The sequence below is a fragment of the Cupressus sempervirens genome, chromosome 2 (genome assembly GCF_028749045.1).
Source record: "Cupressus sempervirens isolate cs-2001-9-10 chromosome 2, ASM2874904v1, whole genome shotgun sequence".
Classification (NCBI taxonomy): Eukaryota; Viridiplantae; Streptophyta; class Pinopsida; order Cupressales; family Cupressaceae; genus Cupressus; species Cupressus sempervirens.
Window position 1 is genome coordinate 123012531 of NC_143119.1, and position 15621 is coordinate 123028151.

Here is a 15621-nt window from a genome sequence, read left to right on the forward strand (position 1 = left end):
AAACCCTCAAAAAAAAAAAAAAATTCAACAGAAAATGAAAACAAATCAAAAGAAATATCTGCTCTGATACCAACTGTACTGAAACAGGCCCTATCCTAACCAAATTAAGTTCAAATAGTCATAACTGCAGAAACATATGACAAATAGGATTTAAAAAGCCTATGCAACTCATTAAATAACAACAGACATTCAAGAATATTCAAAAGAAAAATATCAGACAGAGGTAGAGTAATCTATTTTCTATGGTGCACTGCAGATGTTATTCCAGCTTGCAAAACAATAGAAATGCTGGTTATCACGGTAAACAGAACAAGGCATGAATTGGATATGCTAAGTATGACTTGTTATGCTTGATTAATTATTACACAATGAGCATTTGAACTGGCAGTTCCTCCAAACTGATTTATTCAACTATTCTAAACTACTGATCAACCAAGAAAGACTGAATATTTACTTCACAAAATGACCATTATAAATGGGTCACATATGTTGACTGTATACAGAAATTTTGTAACTCAGCTAGACCACTTTTAGATTCGATATAAGAGTCAATGCAATCAGGTAAAGAGTGCAATGTGAAGCAATTTCTGATAAAGAGATGAGTCAAACTGGGTATACAATAAAAAGAAGTTGGAAGAGGTGTGAAGAGCGGAATTCCAATTTTGTGTGTTTCTGAAAATTAACAAATTTATTTTACAGTGCGCTGATTAGCGTCCATTCAGAACAAAGAGAAAGGTATATCTAAACTAGCTACATGTGCTTAATTTGGTTAATTCATAATGCATTTTGAGCAGTCATTATTTTGAATGAAGTCTGCGGAAACACACAAGAAAATTTCGCACCACCAGAGTACCCCTTTCAAATTTTCGAAAGAGCTCAATCTGCTGCATTACATTGGAGGACACCAAAACGACCAAGGTAAAAGAGGGCACGTTGTCCACAAGTCTAGGGTTCATGGGGAGAGTAAAAACTCGTACACCCAGAGCATTTTAACTCTCTGAGAGCAGGAAAACTACTTGTTTCCCGTAGCTTTTTGCAATCGGCCAGTTCTATTAGCTTCACGCTTGCTGGTAGCTCTTCTATCTGTTCTAAATCATCATTTCCTCTCAGTTGAAGTGTTTCAAGGTTGGGACAACACTCTAGAGAAATTGATATGCTCGTCACAGCCGTCTTTGTCAAATTTATGACTTTGAGATTGCACAATGAGCCTGCCGTTAAGCACAATTTACTGATTGGGCAATCGTTGATCTTCAAAGTTTGAAGATTTTCTAGTTTGCAGTGTGACAAAAATGGTAAACTGCTCACATTTGTGGACTCCATACAGAAATGCTGTAACTTGGCTAGACACATTTTAGACCCGACAAAAGGCTCAATGAAATCGGGTAAAGAGTGCAGACTAATGCACTCTTTGATGCAAAGATCAGTCAAACCAGTCAAATAGTTAAGAGTATCTGGGAGCTTTTTCAAGAGCGGACTACCAATTTTCAGTATTTCCAGTTTGCTCAATTGGTCCAAGCGACTTGGTACTTCTCTTAGCATGGTATTTACCAGATGGAGCTCTTTCAGGGACCTTTGATCTGTAACATGACAAGGCAACCTTTCCAATTTTCGGCATCCTGTAAAGAACAATTTCTCCAGCTTCCTCATCTTCTCCAGAATGTCTGATGTGACCCTGAGCTCCCTGCAGCCTGACATGTCTAGAAATTTCAGGTTTGTAAGCTCTTTGAAAGAAATTGGCAACTTTCTCAAGCCGAAGCAAGAGCACAAATCTAAATGCCTTAGCTTTTTCAAGTTCCCGAATCTGGTGGGTAATGAAGAGAGCAGTGTACAATAGTGCAACTCCAGGTGTTCCAGGTTTTCGAGCTCACAGAACTCTTCTGGGAGACATGTAAAGCGAAACTCGACTCCACAACTAGAAATCAATACCATCGTTTTCAAGCACTTGAGACGCAATATTGACCTTGGAAATGTCTGGAAACTATTCCCCCTATTTGCAGCAACACTCAACTCTCTCAAGTCCAAAGGAGGCTGCAGAAAATTTTCAATTCAGGTTTACTAGGCGGAAAAAACTATTGTAACCTGAAAATACACTTTTCAAAATAGAAATAATGCAAGAGATGCTTACGTTAGAGGAGCCATCCATCCACAGATCTTCTAGGCTGAGAGCACCACAAATGTCCAATACTCTCAAGTTTCTCAGGGACATCCATGATGGAAGATATTTGCTCTTGAAGTCAAACAAGCGAAGCCACACAAGGTCTATTGATAACTCGGCATATCTTGAGGTAAATTGCTCGTGGGCAACAACGAGGAGTGCTAATAGAAGAGAGGATCTAAGATGCTTATACCCTCTGTTTGAGTTTTCCATAAGCTCCATGCATTCCTCAAAAGGCGGCAGGTACTGGTCGGAATAAGTCGGGAACATTCCAGCAAATTGAGTTTTCGCAGCCATTATCCCCCGAATCTGTTTTTGTGATGCGAATTAAAACATGATAGAAAGAAAACAAACAATTGTGTAAAAATAACTAAAAGAAGTAGAAAAGCGTCCTCTTGTAATAATAATCTGCGGTAAGGCCTCACCTCAGAATGTTTTCTTATGTTATTGATCTGCTTTGCTACCCAAATACGATAAGGCGAACTTTCATTGGCAATTTTTTTCCCCAGATCGCTAAGATGTTGATGCATTCCTATGCGATCATGCTGGTCGATCTCGACAAGGCACTTGTCCAAAAGTGTCTCTATACCCTGTAGACCACTCCACCCCGCTCCATCCCAGATTTCAATGGCCAAACTTTTCTTTTCTCCAATGAAAAAGCAAGCCGTATCCAAAAACATCTGCTGATCTTCTTCGTCTAGGGAATCGTAACTAACTTTAAGTACCTTTACTATTCCTTCTGGCAATGTTCTTGAAACTTTTTCTAATTTCGACTCCCAGAAATGCTCACTGCGGCCATGGACCATTCCCCCGAAGACCTCGAGCGACAAAGGAAGTCCATTGCAAGCCTCTACAAAGCGTTTAACTAGATCTTCAAATTCTGGAGGTGACCCTGATTGCGAAAACGCATACCAACAGAAAAGCTGCTTGGCATGCTCTGGATTCAACAGTTCCATTTTTAAAATGGAAGAAATGCCCCGAGATTGAAGGAGACCAGAGTCGCGTGCTGTAACTATCACCAAACTACCATGTCCAAAGCTTTCTTTGTCCGGCAAGAGAGCATCCAGTTGCTCTACGCCATCAACGCCATCCAGAACGATGAGCACGCGGACACATTTGACATGATTGGCCAGAACTGTGTTACCTTGGCTTATATTGTCAAATCTGAAATCCCTAAGACCTACTATGTCCCCCAAGAGTTTTTTCTGCATATGACACAACCCTTCATCGTCTCGAGCATTCCGTACGTCAGAAAGAAAGCTGGATCTCTCCGTTTGTAAGCATTTCTGGTTGTATAACTCCTTCGCAAGGGTTGTCTTCCCCGAGCCCCCAATCCCCACAATTCCGACAAAATGCGCCCTCTGATTACCCTCACCAGATTCCCTCATAAAATTTTCAAACCGAGACACAGCCGCATCCAATCCAACAGCATGTTTTGCTGCTTTGAATGACACCACCTTCTTATTCATCTCCCGCTTTACACAATCCACGATGTTCTTTAACAACAGCCCCTCATCGCTGTCCAACCGCAGTAAAATCACTCATTTCTAACATACAAAGAACAAAATAATAAAGAAATTCTTTGAGACAAAGGAAGGCACCGAGAATTTGATACTTACTCGCCACTACTGAATGCATAGCCCATAAAATAAGAAACATTGTTGAGTGCTGTTTTCCACTGGTCAAGCTTCTCTGACGGGTATCTACCTTTCTTTTCATATTCAGAAAAGGCTTGCGCATATATCCCATTTCCTTTAGCCGCCCACCGGAGATCAGTAGGCTGAACATCATAGAAGACGGGAATGATTTTGTTCCCAGTTTTGAGCATAAACGATAACTCAGCCAAACACCAGGGCGATTGGGCATAGTTTTTTGAAAATATAGCAATACAAATGTCGGCTGTATACATTGTGCTTTCAATTTCTGTCGGTATATACTCACCTAGTTGAAGCTCTTTCTGGTCAAGAAAGACACTCATTCCCAACGAAGTAAGGGTGTGATAGATAGTACTCGCTAAACTGCATTTAACATCAGATCCCCGATGATTAATGAAAATATCATAGTGGGTATTTGTTGATGTTCTATGGAACGAAGGGGACGGTGCGATTCCAGCAAATGCATACTCCAGAGCGTGGAGATCCCTTGAAGAGGGAGCGGTTGCCATGGATTGGACATCTGTGGAAGTAGAAGCTGTCGTCATAGAGCGTAGATATTTGGAATTGAGGGGAAGAAGCGGAAGGCCGAAAGGTAATGGAACTGATCAAGGTTAAAATACTGGTCAAGGTTTAACAAGAAATAAATCTTAATAAAATCTGGTCACTTTTTCCTCAAAGCTTATTTTCAACAAAGTAAATAATTTATTTAAAATTATATGTAAATAGATAAATACAATTACATGTTCATCTTCTGAACTCTAGTTAAAGTTTGGGAGAGGTTGCGCTAGAGAGTAGTCCAAAAGGTATGTATTAGTCTTTAGACATGACTATGCCTCTTGCTTGGTTCAGTTTTCCTCCTCCATACTAAATGTAACTAGCAATGAATATTTTCACCTAGCACTAGCAATGACTACTCATTCAACTCACTATCATTTAGCTAGAAACCAAATCCACCCCTTCCTCCATAGCTTACCTCTCCAAATAATTGATGTCATCCTATTCGATAATTCTAGCTGGAATTTGCTTCACATCAATATAAATCAATCCATAAGTGGTGGAATGCAAATGTTTTGAAGAATATTTTCCCCTTCCATGAAATGAAAAGTGAAAATAATTTGAACCATTTTTTATTTGTTATAAAACTATGATCACAAAATTCAGTAAGTACTCTCTTAAGTTTTTGTCAAAATTTTCTAAATATTTGGACTCGAAATATTTACAAATTCAGCAGACCAGAAAACTCAAAAACATTTTTGTGAGTCGGAGAATACTCGGCCTGATGGTGGATCGGTCAGCGGGAGGGAATTACCAGAAAACAGATCGAACTGCTAATAATATTTTATCTCTAATTTTGTTTTGTCTCCATTAATAATTGATATTTTGACTGATCAACGCGTAAGGAAAGTTCTGTGGGCTGCTCTACATTGCTGCCTGCTTCTTGTCCCTTCACAGTTGTCACGCGCATTGTGTGAACTTCGTACAGCGAGAGGCTTGTTGCTTAATTAACGCTTGTGCCCAAGATCACGTGTTTTCGTACAAAAACCTCCCCCAGTGCTTTCAACGCATCCGTTCCACCCAATCGCTCACAACTTCACATTATTATTAATTCAATCAGTGGCGTACAAGTAACATTTATCATTATATCCTCATCTACCATTCTGTTTACTAGGTAATCTATCTAAACCAAGCCAGCTCCCATTATTTCATCTTCTTGTTTCAGTTCCTCTTCGCTTTTGTTCCAACGACAACAGCTGACCGGATTTGACGAGTATGAAAAGAAGAGATATACGCCACAAAATCTTGAGCGATGAAGAAACGTACAAAAGTTATTTCAACTGGTTCACTTGAAATCATCGAGCGTGGTATGTACCAATAATTCTGTTCCCTCTCTTATATCGTTTAAGATCTCCTGGAGCTGTTCGACTCTAGAAAAAAAAAATTTATTGGGCAATCTTAGTCGCGGAAGGGCATCAATTTAAATCTTGCGACTTTTTTCATAAAACTAACCTATGCCTACCGTATGTTCACTATTTTAGCTTTTCTCTGTCACAACTCTTTTAAGGTTTCATTTGAGACAAGTGTGTTATTTTTGAATCATTTTGTGTTCTTAGGTATTATTATTCACGTTAAGAATTGAAAAATAAAAGAATACTAAATGATTTTGGGAATGACTTGCATCTTATTGAACAATCTAGGCTTATAAATAGCCTTTACAATCTAAACTGAATGAGAAAAACAAGAGCATGTTGACAACATGTTGATAGCTTGAATCTCGGTCTGTATTATGAGCCCTTTCTCTGGATGGTAAATCTTGAGCTTTCCACCTTGAATGAGAATTGTCAATCCTCTTTCTGTAGTTGACCATTGCTCAAAAGATTGTTCTTTAGTTTAGGCACAAAAATACTTCACTAACAACATGTGTAAAGCCACTTGCTTCCAATTTCACGTTGCCTTTCCCTAACACAGCCATCCTTGTGTTATTTCCCAACTTCACCTTATGCCTAAATTCTTCATTTAGTTCACAGAACAAGCTCTTGTCACCATACATGTGGTTGCTGCATCCAGAGTCAAAGAACCAGACGTCTTCCCTTCGAGCATCGTTCATCTTCACATATGACATAAGCAACATCTCTTCTTTTTCTCCTACTTCAACATAGTTGGCTTCCTTATCCCAGCTTGGACACTCAGATTGAAAGTGTCCCAGCTTGTGGCACTTATAGCATTCCACTGTGGATTTGTCATAGGACTGGTGGCCTCTCCCTCTTCCTCTACCTCTATATGTACCTCGACCCCGTCCTCTTGCACCAGACCTGTCTTCAAAGGTTATCTTGAGTGCTTGTTCTTCTCCTGTATGTCGCTGGAATTTTTGCTCATGAACAATTAGAGAACTCTGCAGCTCATCAATGGAGAGTTGATCGACATCTTTGGATTCCTCGATCGAGCAAACAACATAGTTAAACTTCTCACTCAATGATCTGAGAATCTTCTCAACCACTGTGACGTCTTGCATCTGCTCTCCATATGTTCGCATCCTGTTGGCCACGGACAACACTCTTGAGAAGTACTCGGAGACTCCTTCTCCAATCTTCATCTTTAGGATTTCAAACTCTCTGCGGAGAGCTTGTAGATGTGATCTCCTAACCCTAGCACTCCCTTCAAACTTCTTCTTAATAGACTCCCAAATTCGTTTGGAAGTATCCTTCACGAGAATGGTCTCCAATATCGTCTGATCTATGGCCTGAAAGAGATAATTTTTTACTTTCAAGTCTTTCAGCTTCGAATCATCTAGCTTCTTTCGCTGTGCTTCTGTCTGCGCCACTCCATTATGTGGCTCAGCATAACTCGTCTCTATCAATCCCCAATATTCCTTGAATCGCAGAAAGTTCTCCATCAACATGCTCCAATGGTCATAGTGATCATCGAAGCGAGGGATGGCTGGCTGCACAAAATTCCCTTCAGTTGTCATCTTCTTTTTTGCTGCAAAGAAACCTCAAAGACTGCTGCTTTGATTTCGTCAGGCCCAGTGGGAGTTCTAATACCAGAATGTTAAGAATTGAAACACAAAAGAATACTAAATGATTCTAGGAATGACTTGCATCTTATTGAACAATCTAGGCTTATAAATAGCCTTTACAATCTAAACTGAATGAGAAAAACAAGAGCATGTTGACAGCACGTTGACAGCTAATCAATGTGATAAGTACAACAAGAAATGCTAAACAAGATCCTTAAAGACTAGGACTTATTCAAACTGAAAGCAAAAACTAAACAGAACTCCTATCAGATACCTAAACAGAACTCCTAACAGAAACCTAAACTTTCTCTTCAATTCAGTCAATGAAGATGCCTAATATTATTTGTAAAAACAATTATGCGAGATTTTATAGACACTTAAAATTAAAGAGTTTATAATTTATGTATTTTGTTAGCAATTATGCTGGCTCACATTGTCATCAAATCATAATAAGATGGGGAGAAATGTTTAAGCTCTGTAATCTCTTAGTGTTATTATTAATTTATAATAGTTTCTTTTATTATTATTTATTATCCTGATAAAATAGAGAGAAGAATAATAGATCTAAGGTTTGTAATCTGTTAATTTTTGAGAAACAGGTATGCATTCAATTGAAACCAGAAGCCGTCTAACTAGAAAACAATAATTTTGACCATTGAAGACAAACTTTAGTAGAACGATATTAAAAATGTTTTTGTTTGTTCCTACTGTAAAGGATGAGCGAAGCGGGTTTGAAGAATACGTGGAATCGCCTAAGGTGCTGAAGAAGGAAAACACTGCAGATGGAAGAGATGGTCACAGACGCCGTCGGGCTGGAGGAAACTGTAACGGACTTTGAAAGATCCGTGCTTGAATCTACTGAGACGTATCAGGATGTACAAATTGTGGGGATAGTGGGTCCTGCGGGGGCTGGGAAAACCACACTTGCCAAGGAGTTGTATGAGAGGAAATGCCCAATGGCGAAGAGATCCATCTTTCTTTCTCATTTAAAGTCTACAGCAGCAAACGCGTTGATTGATCTTCAGAAAAAAATTGTGAGGGATTTGCTGCCTGATAGTTTTGTAAAGGATTTACCGATTCACAGTATTGATGATGGGAAGATAATAGTGGCAAGCTATTTGAGATATGTTCGTGTGCTGCTTGTTTTGGACGATGTGGATCATGTTGATCAACTTGATGCTCTTTTACCGGGAAAGGGAAACCTCGCATCTGGTAGTTTGGTTATTGTTACATCGAGGCATTCAACCCTCCTTACATCATGGGGAATCTTTTCCATTTACAAAATGGAAGGATTAGATCCTCTCCATGCCGAGCAGCTCCTATACAAGCACGCTTTTTTAAATCTCTCTCCACCAGATGGATATAAACCATTAGCTGAAAGGTTTGTTAGTGTTTGCGATCGATTGCCCTTGACGCTCAAGTTACTCGGACAATTGCTTCAGGGAAAATCTCAGGAATATTGGCAATCTCAGTTACAAAAAGTCTCCAAAATATTGCCCGTTGACGCTAAAACAATTCTAGACCACATCTTGTTTACACTCAGTGAGGAGCAACTAGAGTTTTTCATAGATACAGCATGTTTCTTTATCGGAGAAAAGATAAGTTTAGTAATTGCAGCTTGGGATGGATTGGGTTGGAACGGAATGCGTCGCTGGCAAACGCTTGTGACGAAATGTCTGGTTGAGTTAGATGAAAAGAAACGAGTAAGAATGCATTGTGAGCTGAGAGATTATGCTAAAAAAATCGCTATTAACAGGCTACCCTACCGCCTTTGGTCACCGGAACAAGTTGTCTACATTCAGGAGGCGAAAAAAAGTAACTATGATAAGGCAAGTTCAATCTTATCTTTTCCTTTTAGGCACTCATAAGTTCTTTAATAAGAACTAATTTGGTCAATTTTTTTCTCGAATCTTTGTTTTTCATGACTCAAACAAATGATGAATCGATCCTCATTAACTGAGAGCAAGTATATGAAGCCTGATAAAATGCCCATCAAGAGACTAAGAAATCGAAGCATTGTAAATGAGGGAATCAATCCGGGAACAAATGCTTTACCCATACAATAGTGTTGTCAATCGAACTATAGTGTATTGAAAAATGATCAATGATCATCGAATAATGTTGTTGGTTGAACTGCATGTCAAGTACTGGGAAAAGGAGACTGCAATTATCAGGTCACCCAATTGTCCCTGTTCATAGGAATAATTTATTATACTCTGTTTCGCGCTCTAAGTTTCTTATCTGTTTGCCCCACGGCTTTCAGTTTTTAATAATATTGTTCCTCTAGCTCTTTAACTTTCTCTGCACTAGATTTTGGCGTTCATTATCGCTACTAACTTGTTCTAATCATTTTTTTTCAGACTCGGGGAATAATGACCGCAACATCTCAATTTGTTGTACGCTCTGCCCATGAAGAATTTCCTACCTATTCCCCTTCTTACCAGCCCCCTTTTAAAGATTGCATGGGGCTGAGTGAAAAATCAAGCGGATCATTGAAGTCCGTTCCTCCATCCCCACATAACCTAGACCCTGCTGATGGCGTTGTTGAACCGAAACAAGATCTCTCTGCTATATCCTCATTTCACTCACAAAAAATCTATCACAAATCGTCCTTCGCTTCTTGTTCAAGTCAAATGGAACCCCTGGCGAGATCCTTATCTGAAACAGATCGACTATGTTCTGGAAGCAAAGTATTTTCGCCCCCTTCTGCATCCTCGCATTCGTCGATGGGATTGTATTTCCTTGTCGTCAGAGGGTCTGATTTGACCGAAGAATTCGCCGCACTGTCAGAAGACCTCGTCTGGCTCCGCTGGTTTGATTTCAATCATTCAAGCCTTCCGCCATGGCTTACATTGAGAAACTTAAGAGTCTTAGAGCTTTATGGCGCTTTAAGCTTGAAAGAATTATGGCCTTGCAATGCTAGCGTAAGAATCTTGTTTTGGTAGTTCTATCTTAACTTGTAATTTTCCCTAGGTTAGGGGTATGAAGTGTTCTCATATTTTCCTTTGTTTTTTATACACTGAAATGAGATTGGTTGCACTTGCAGCCACCTTTAATGTTGAGGGAGCTGATCATTTCTAGTTGCTGGGGCAGTGATTTTGCGAGCTTTCCACCTTCAATATCGGAGCTACGATATCTGAGAAAGATAGCCTTGATAGGCTGCATTGGAGACGAGTTTCGTCTTCAAGGACTGCCAGACGAGTTTTGTCGTCTTCAATCACTGGAGCATCTTGAGCTACGGTATTGTAAAGCTCTTTCATCTCTTCCCACTAACTTTGGGGATTTAAGCAACCTGCTGTTTCTGGATTTGTGCAGTTGCGAGGCTTTGAGCACGCTGCCATTTTCTTTTAGGTTTCTGTTTAGCCTGCAATATCTGTATTTATCTGGATGTCGGAAGCTTGCTTTAAGACCGGATATTTTGGAAGAGGTTTATTGTCTTGAGAATCTGTACCTTTCAGGATGTCTCAAATTACAGAAGTTGCCTTCCATAGAAAATCAACTATTTTTAATACAGCTGCATCTTCAAGATACCAATCTACTACAGTTACCAACTGATATCGATCGACTGAAAGAATTACAAGTACTGACAGTTGGAAGCCCGCTCTTGACAAGCTTGCCTGACTCTCTTGGTTATTTGTCCAGTTTGAGGAGTCTTTCCATAATCGATTGCATCGACATGGAAGCTTTACCACCATCTCTTCGGCATCTAAGCCTTTTAGATTGCTTATACATAAAATCCTGTCAACTGAAATCTTTAGCGATATGGCAATTCGCAAATCTAAAGACTTTGAAGATATGTGACTGCCCAATCGACAGGCTCGATTTTAGGCAGGGGATTTCAATGAAGAAGCTAAACTTGTTAAATTTAAGCCAAACTCTTGTCGCAAGCATTTCAATTCCCCAAGACTGTTGTCCAATGCTCGAGATTCTCCAACTTGAGCAAAACGACCATTTATTGAGGATTGAAGCCCTGCCCACAACAGTGAAGATCATAGAGTTGTCAGATTGTGAACTGCTTAATGACATAAGTGGTATTGATAATCTTGTAAACCTTCGAGTTTTTGACAAATCTGGCTGCCCGCTGTTGGAAAAGCTCTGAGTTAGGCATGTTTAATGGACTGCTCCATTTTGTACTGCTCTCCATCAAGCACATTATTATTTGACTAGTGTTCAATCTTACCGGTTCTTCGGCTTCCAGGTTATATTTTAAATTTAAATGGTTTATTGTTTCGTTGTGTGATCCAGATGTTGAAATTATGTGCTTGCTTGTTCTTTTGCAATAGATTTTGGGACGTGATATTAGTGGGTGAGGCGTTTCCATTCGAGGTCTCTTTAAATAATTGATTTGGAGTTTTCTTCAAATACTAAACCCTTTTTCAAAAACTTAAATTTTCTTTTCTTTTCTTTTACTCGTATTTTTATGATTTGTTTTCATGCCCTTTTTTTGTACTCCTATTTTTATGACTTGTTTTCATGCCAGTGTGTATGGATGTGGAGTTTAGATCCACACTTTGGGGGTTTAATGTTCTTAGACATCTTTTTCTTTGAAATTTATCACAATTAACTTTTTTTCTAGTTCTTATATCTCTTCATGTATTGTATATGTGATCTTGTCTCATACTCATGCTAAAGCATGGACTAAACATGTAGTCTTAAAAATTAAGAACTTAACTTATGTTTTTTGGAGACCCTTTTATCCCTCCTTTGTATGTTTCTTATATTAGGATCTTTTATCACACTTAATTGCATACATTAATTTAAATCAAGGCCCTCTTTCTTTCTTCAAATCTTCTCAGCACTCTAAGTTGATTCTAATTTCTATGCACATTTTCCCATTTATCCATCCATTCGGCCAAATTCCAATTCACCCCATTTTATCCTTTAAACTTGATTTTCCTTCTCATCTTTTCATTTTCCCCCAAATTTTAAATATTCCTAAAACCCCACATTAACCTCAAAGTCGTAACATCTTAACAATTAGCACTCATTAGTTTAGAAGCTCTAAAGACTTCTTAGGTTCCATTTAGCGATCTTTTAGAACATGGATGCATTTATGCTTGAATTGCTACGTTTCCTCAGATTTATGTTTGCATATGATCATTTCTTCTTTATCCTCGAGATCTTGGAGGGCATCCTAATGTAGAAAATCTCACAAGTAGAGTTTTGTTATAAAGTAAAGTCCACCAAGATAATTGAGACGGGGTGGGGTGAATTAGTTATCCAACTATTAAAACATTTATTAACCTTATTAATCATTAACCATGTGAACAACATAACCATCAACCATAAGAAGATACACATACACAATAACACCAAATTTGTTAACTAGGGAAACCCTTGATCAGAAGGAAAATCCCAGTGGGTATGATACCCACAAAATGATGTACTAATATAAAAGTTCCTTGTAAGAGGATGGACTATTAAGAGAAAATGAAATACATTCACTACATATCAATCTTGGTTAGGAGATTCCAACCCTATTAGGAGTTGTGGCAACCCTGTTAGGAGTTGTAGAAGGCAAAAGGGCCAAAGGAGGATATGACAAGAATGTATTCTTATTGATGGGACCATACATTAGTATCTAGTTTTGATAGCTTTTTATGGTTATTTGGAGTTTAAAAGACTTTTTTTTATAATCATATATACTATGTAAACCTAAAATTACTATGCTTTACTATGGTTTTTGAAGACATATTATGGTTTTATAATTATAACACTATAGTTAGAAGTAATGCTTGATAAATGAAATCACGTGTAATAATGGAAATGTTGCTTCCTTCCTTTATAAGCTTTTTATTGGGTAGGTTCATGTAGCCATATGTCACGAGAAAAGAGTTAGTTATTTGTACACTTAATGTTTTTCATGATTTATTGAAGTGGATATTTGTTTTGAAATATGGTATGTCTACTAACCTCTTGTAGTAATAAGTCAAAATGAAGTAAGGAAGTATGATCAAAGGAGTTATGATAGGTCCATTTGGCAAACACATCCAAATGGTTGATTAAAAGGTTGGTTAAATGCTACTCTAAATTGTCCATGCACAAATCCAAAATCATGGCATTCTATATTTATGGAAAATTTGCTCAATGGATATGTCATGAATTAATGTACTTCATTTAAATCTTTGTCAAGTCCTCGCTATTGAAGGATCTTAGATGTAGGAAGGTTGCTTTCCTGTAATGTTATAAATTAGTTGTTGATTGGACTTCAATAGTCAATCATGAAGTCAATTTTAATCCAACAATAGTGATTAATTAGTTGTGTTGTTATAGTTGTAAGTTGGATAATTCAAATATCAATAAAATAACATTGTTAACTTTCAACACTTTATCTTGAGAATTTGTCCATTTTCTCATCCAAGGGGGCCCACTTAGTGAGTACATTTAGTTAGTAGAAGTAGTTTCTCATTGGTCTTAGAATAGATAGAACTTTGTTGCTCCTACAACCATATAATAACAAAACTATTCATTATTCTTGCAACATTAAAAACAATTAGAATCTTGTCGATATTTCAATTCTTATCCAATAGATTAACTATTCAATTATTTCCATTTTCATTAGCTAAACATCTCTATTTTCATAAGATTGGTAATGACAATTAGGAAGGTTGAAGCTTATACTATTTCAAGTCTACGTCTCTGGTTGATAAATTAAATGAGTTCAATAGTTATTTGGTTACTACTTAAGGATATGGACAATCCTTAATCAATGGGTACAAGCTCTAGTTTTCAAACCAATTAATTGACTAAGCATTTTTGGTGTTGTTGTTGGGGATGGTGTTAATCTAAACCTTTCTTATCAATTTTTCAAGTTTCCATAAATTAGAAGCTATGTTCTCATTTATTTGTTATGCATAGAAGAAGACACTATCTTGGGAGATTCCTTCATCATAATGACCCCTTTGAAATAGAAGAAATGTATACCTTGAGATAGGAAATCTCCAAGTTGAAAACCAACTTGTTGAAGACCCACCATTCAAAAATCCATTTGTTGATGCTTATGAAGACTTGCCTTCACCACTATCTTCTAAAGGATCATTGTACTTGAATGGCCTTTTTACTGAACTAGAATATTAGGATAACCATCTAGATCTTGTAATCTACCAAGACAAGCATTTTTATCTCCACCATCAAGGATGGCTCAACCTATCTTGAACTTTCTTATACCTGATCAACATGATAATAATTTGAAGAACATTCCTTCTTTTGGCTTGCAAAAATTCTATGCCCTTATTATTAAAGACCCTCAAACTTTTATGTTTGAGTTCCACATCCTCTGTAAGAGTTATGACTATATAATAGTGTTGGAAATATAAGAGGAGTAACTGAGAGGGGAGGGGCGAATTAGTTACTACAAAAATAAATTCCAGATCCCTTAGATATCAGTACAAAATAATCTCTAAAACCTAAACTCTAATGTTGCTTGGTAAACACACAAAAAATGTTGTAACTCGATAAACACTGAGAATGCTTGACAAACACTTAACATGAAAATCTTAAGATATTATCTGTGATTATTATTACTTAAACTTAGTTGCAAACACATAAGAAAAATAGTATGAACACATTATACACCAAGATTCTAACATGGAAACCAAATTTGTGAAAAATTGCCAATTGCAACTAGTTATTGATTTTCACTCTTCTAAAGTGAGCCATGTTAGGAGCCTATTAAAGGTTACAAAACACACTGTTAGGTGTGACCCTGTTAGAGGATTTAATCACTCTGTTAGGAGTTGCCTTGTTATAGGTCTTTGGACAATTCAATAGAAATGCCACCTTGTTAAAGGATTTACAAATAGTTGTTAAACCAACTCTGTTAAGAGATTTAGATCACTGCTACAATGGTTAGAAAGTAACAATTAGATGACCTAATTTCTGATGTAACTAAATTGCTGATTACAAATCTCAATTCTAGCTTATATACTTGATCCTTCTTGACTGAATGTATATTTTCAGCTTCAAGGATATTCTGCTTATCCTTATAATTCACTTCCTCTTAGCATCATTAAATCTTCAATTGTCTTTAATGCATTCACACTTTTCTAATCCTCAACTTGACCTTATATTTATATCTTTCGTATTGTCAAGTCGACTAGAATACAACTTAGAATAATTAATATTCATCTTCTCAGTCGGTTATAACCAACAGACAATTCAATTGAACTTAATATGCCAAAACAAGAAAATCCTTTGTTAGTCAACCCTGCTCAGTAAACACTAACTCATAAATGATTTTTCTGTGTTAACCAAGTGAAGTTGGTTAACACTACATACTCGCAAAGTTCCTTTGTTAA

The 15621-nt window shown here is 37.5% G+C and overlaps 3 protein-coding genes across 3 annotated transcripts; 2 read left to right on the plus strand and 1 right to left on the minus strand.

Annotated features, from left to right (window-relative positions):
- Positions 1-562: 562 nt before the first annotated feature.
- LOC149571324 (TMV resistance protein N-like) lies at positions 563-4383 on the minus strand. Its single transcript, XM_089812878.1, has 4 exons — positions 3775-4383; positions 2581-3673; positions 2126-2464; positions 563-2028 (listed from the first exon to the last, which is right to left on the minus strand). The coding sequence occupies exons 1-4, from the start codon at positions 4353-4355 to the stop codon at positions 946-948; spliced, it is 3096 nt and encodes a 1031-aa protein (XP_089669004.1). The 5' UTR covers positions 4356-4383; the 3' UTR covers positions 563-945.
- Positions 4384-8106: 3723 nt separating this feature from the next.
- Positions 8107-9192, plus strand: LOC149571325 (putative disease resistance protein At4g11170). Its single transcript, XM_089815688.1, has one exon. It carries the CDS (start codon positions 8107-8109, stop codon positions 9190-9192), a length of 1086 nt encoding a protein of 361 aa, XP_089671814.1.
- Positions 9193-9337: 145 nt separating this feature from the next.
- LOC149571326 (uncharacterized) lies at positions 9338-11564 on the plus strand. The gene is made up of 2 exons (XM_089812879.1): positions 9338-10248; positions 10371-11564. Exons 1-2 carry the CDS (start codon positions 9697-9699, stop codon positions 11421-11423), a joined length of 1605 nt encoding a protein of 534 aa, XP_089669005.1. The 5' UTR covers positions 9338-9696; the 3' UTR covers positions 11424-11564.
- The last annotated feature ends 4057 nt before the right edge of the window (positions 11565-15621 follow it).

What these genes read in the sequence shown, in the direction of transcription:
- LOC149571324 (XM_089812878.1), bottom strand. Translation starts at nt 4,355, where the DNA reads ATGACGACAGCTTCTACTTCCACAGATGTCCAATCCATGGCAACCGCT. An exon ending in TATGCATTCAGTAGTGGCGA is followed by an intron (nt 3,674 to 3,774) that starts GTAAGTATCAAA and finishes GCGGTTGGACAG; the next exon opens with CGATGAGGGGCTGTTGTTAA. An exon ending in ACATAAGAAAACATTCTGAG is followed by an intron (nt 2,465 to 2,580) that starts GTGAGGCCTTAC and finishes TCACAAAAACAG; the next exon opens with ATTCGGGGGATAATGGCTGC.
- LOC149571325 (XM_089815688.1), top strand. Translation starts at nt 8,107, where the DNA reads ATGGAAGAGATGGTCACAGACGCCGTCGGGCTGGAGGAAACTGTAACG.
- LOC149571326 (XM_089812879.1), top strand. Translation starts at nt 9,697, where the DNA reads ATGACCGCAACATCTCAATTTGTTGTACGCTCTGCCCATGAAGAATTT. An exon ending in TATGGCCTTGCAATGCTAGC is followed by an intron (nt 10,249 to 10,370) that starts GTAAGAATCTTG and finishes TTGCACTTGCAG; the next exon opens with CCACCTTTAATGTTGAGGGA.